General features: G+C 31.9%; 1 protein-coding gene across 1 annotated transcript; it reads left to right on the top strand.

The window, feature by feature from the left end:
- The first annotated feature begins 387 nt into the window (after positions 1–387).
- LOC137813947 (protein RADIALIS-like 2) lies at positions 388–1,318 on the top strand. The gene is made up of 2 exons (XM_068616442.2): positions 388–753; positions 1,035–1,318. Exons 1-2 carry the CDS (start codon positions 497–499, stop codon positions 1,057–1,059), a joined length of 282 nt encoding a protein of 93 aa, XP_068472543.1. The 5' UTR covers positions 388–496; the 3' UTR covers positions 1,060–1,318.
- The last annotated feature ends 2,427 nt before the right edge of the window (positions 1,319–3,745 follow it).

Raw genomic sequence — 3,745 nt, 5'->3', positions numbered from 1 at the left:
TTTGATTAAAAACTAATATGTATTTCTTCTCTAAAAGTTCTATAAAATTGTTTAGTCCAGCATATCATAAATCTTTCAAGGTTAAAAGAAAACAAAAATGCTGACTCATAACACGTAGACATAAATAAACAAGTAAAAAAAAGTTATAAAAAGCTCTTGGCTAGTCTTTTCAATACATCCACTGGTTTTTACTGTATGAAGATACTGATTCTCCCACATCGCTGCTACCCAATTTCTTGGGCCTGCTCAATTCCATGGTTCCTAAGAAGACAAATCATAATAATTCTATTTCATTTCAGCAAGATTTTGATGCCAACTGGCACTACCCTACCTAATACCTTCCATTTGTGCTTATAAAAGGAGCACACATTGCTACCTCTCAACACATCAGCTCTTCCTTGAGTCTGATCATTACAAACTCTTGACCCTTCACAACACCTTTGCTACCAACTCAGTGACCATTTCACAACTTCATTTCTTTTCCTTCCTGAAACAAATGGCATCCAGTTCAATCTCAGCCTCAGGTTCATGGAGTGTTAAGGACAACAAGGCCTTTGAGAAGGCTCTAGCTGTTTATGACAAGGACACCCCTGACCGTTGGTACAATGTTGCCCATGCTGTTGGTGGCAAAACTCCAGAGGAAGTCAAGAGACACTACGAACTCCTTGTCCAGGATGTTAAGCATATTGAGTCAGGACGAGTGCCATTCCCAAACTACAAGAAAACTGCAGCCTCTGATCAGGAGGAGAAAAGGTACCATTCCCTTCAATTATAACTAGTTACTAACTTCGATTATCACATGTATCTAATAAATTAAGAAAAACTTGTATTACTTATCAGTTTTATAAACAAGTTATCACGAGGGAGATGAGTATCTAGTTAAGAGAAAGAAAAAACAATGATTGCACAACAACACTCATCAAAGAGGGCAAAGAATAATCTTTCAATCAAGAAATAAGTTAAAATTATACCAAACAACACCAACAACTTTATTCGATCTTCCTGATTCTAATATTTGATTTTCCTTTTGTCAGGCTGAGGAATTTGAACCTCCAGTGACCCCCCAACTACCATCAACAACAACAAATTGATTTTCTAATATTCATCAACCAACATCTTCAGTTTCCAGCATCCCTGGTAGTACTACGTGGTGCTATGTCACACATAATTGCTAGTGCAATGGCCTTTTAGGCTATTTTAGTCATAAGAATCATGTGTCCCATGATTCCATCTTGTACTTTCTTGTCGTTCAAGCTGCCTCTAAAAGAGTCAATGACCGTTTCAGTTCCTCCTCCTAAATAAATTTATAATTTTATTATATATGCTTAATTACCATGACATACGTCAGTTACCTTATTCTTGAATAACAGAGAAAATAGTTCCCTAGAGGAACCTAACCCCATGAACGATGAAGAAACAATAAATGCCGGTAAAATAATTATCAAGAAAAAGAGGCACATTTAACTTTTCACTAGCAGGTCCTTTGCTGATTTTGATTCTTCCATAATGGGAACATTATAGCTAAAATTACTCATACATGAACTCTACGAAACCATTGCATTTAACACCCAAGTGAAAAGAAGCGGGAAAAGTTGTTTTGAAGGTTTGAGCTTGAAAGAATATAGACTTAGATAAAGTTTAAACTCTCAGTATAAACACGATTAGTAACGACAGTTTGTCATTGTTTAAGATAACACTTTATTTCTTTGTAAGAAATTGTACCATAGAGCCTTATTTGGTGGATAATTAGATCGACATTTAAAAGTGTTAATTTCTGATACCGATATTGAAGGATATTAATTTCTACATTAGCATAAATCAAGGGATATTGAATAATTAATCTTTATTGTTGAAATAGGTCAATAACAAGACCAAATACAAAATAGATAGGTGGAAAATTCTAGTATATATAGAAGAATACACAAAAAAGAAAAACAGATTACATACTCGACTAAAATTACATTTATTCTTAGTTAAACTCAATGTTATGTGTTTAAGGTTCTTCTTATTCTTGTCTAGTCTTGTCTAGTCTTGTCTGAGACAGAAGTGAAGTAACATGAATTTAAGATAATGATTTTTTTAGTAATGTTTGTTCGTCTTGTAGGACACAATCATTGTTTGAAAGAGATTTCTTAACAGTAGACTAAAGATGGGAATTGAAAGGAAAGAAACAAGGAAGTATAAATAAATAAAAAGAAAATATACTTCTTATTTGTATAAATAGAAATAGAAAAAAAAAGAATATATATATATATATATCCTCAAAAAGAAAAAAAATACACAATCTATAAATTACAAGTAAATTAAACTTAAAGAACCCATTTTTCACTAACATAAATTATTGTCTATTTTAAAAAACATAACCTTCACTTTTTTCCCCCTCTCTATTGTTGCATGTCTCATTTAGGGGGGAAAATAATTTTATATTTGGAGCCCATAACGTCATTTTTTTCCCATTTTCTCTCTCAAATAAGCAGTTGAGTTTGATATTTTCTATCTATCTAATAATCACTTTAATAATGACAAAGATACGAAGAAGAAGAAGAATGTTTCATTGTATAATAAGACCCACATTTCATGATAATGTTTTCTTTATTCTTGGAATAGTATTATAGTCGTACGCTCCAACGTCGTGTACCCTCTATTATGTAGTTCACTGCTCATAGATGTTGTAAAATCATCCACGTGATTATACAGTTATGTTGATAAAATATTTCACTTGTTTATAGTAATAAAATACATTTTTTGCTCCGTAGATTAAGGCTTACGCATAAGCAGAAACATATCACGAAAGTTAATTATAGTAATTATGATCCTGTTGGACAGGTTAAAGCGAAATAAGAAAATCTAAGTCCATTAAGATAGGCATAGCCATAGGTTAGTTCAACAACCTTTTTCCTTAGCACTAATGCTAATGGTCCCCTTAATCGGGAACACTTATTTTCTTTTTAAAAGTTATCGCAATTGCACAAAACTATGTTTTGTTTTTTTTGTCAATAGTTGTAGGGAGATGGGGAACGGGCAAGAATTGTTTACTCTAGTAATTAAGAAATCTCATTGGAAAGACTTATCCTTATAGAACATCGTGATGGAGGTGAAGAATATGACTGTAAGACTTCTCGATGCGAAATGGTGTTTTATGGTTTGATAGTATATTGTGTTATAGATGCTAGAAAATTGCTTAACACCTTTATTTAAAGATTAAAAAGCTCGTCATTCTGCGTATATTTTCATCTTTTAACAACTAAATTGCATAAAGATTTGATGTAATTGTAGGAGTGTGCATGAATTGTGTAAAATTGAACTTCGTATAACTGTTATTGTAAAATTGAATTGAATTATATAAATGTTTAAATAAACTTAACTGTATTATAATTAGAGTAAATTGCATTGAATTAAATTGATTTAAATTGGTTACCTGAAAATCTTTCTTTTTAAATATATTTTCAAATATCACGAGTTATACTTGTTTAAGTTTAAATTGGTCTATTTATGAACAATTTAGTTTTAAAAAACTAAAGTATAACAATTAAGTTTAGTTTTCTTTGAATAATTTAGCTAGAGGTTTCGCGAGTGGGGATGCTCCAATTCGGTTAGAAAGAAACATCTCAGGGTCATCTAGTCAATTCATTCCAAATCAAATCAGAAACGACCATGGATATCCCCAATAACATTCACTAATGACGATTTCAATACAATAGATCCAGCACAAGACGATCCTATGATGATTACCGTAGAGATAGGT

Source organism: Phaseolus vulgaris, chromosome 1 (assembly GCF_051622355.1).
Source record: "Phaseolus vulgaris cultivar YP4 chromosome 1, ASM5162235v1, whole genome shotgun sequence".
Classification (NCBI taxonomy): Eukaryota; Viridiplantae; Streptophyta; class Magnoliopsida; order Fabales; family Fabaceae; genus Phaseolus; species Phaseolus vulgaris.
The sequence above is the reverse complement of the archived record's forward strand: the minus strand, read 5'-3'. Positions and strand labels throughout refer to the sequence as shown.

Excerpts from the sequence above, each read along its gene's own strand:
- LOC137813947 (XM_068616442.2), top strand. The coding sequence starts at position 497 with ATGGCATCCAGTTCAATCTCAGCCTCAGGTTCATGGAGTGTTAAGGAC. Across the intron at positions 754-1,034 it reads TCTGATCAGGAGGAGAAAAG|GCTGAGGAATTTGAACCTCC; the intron begins GTACCATTCCCT and ends TCCTTTTGTCAG.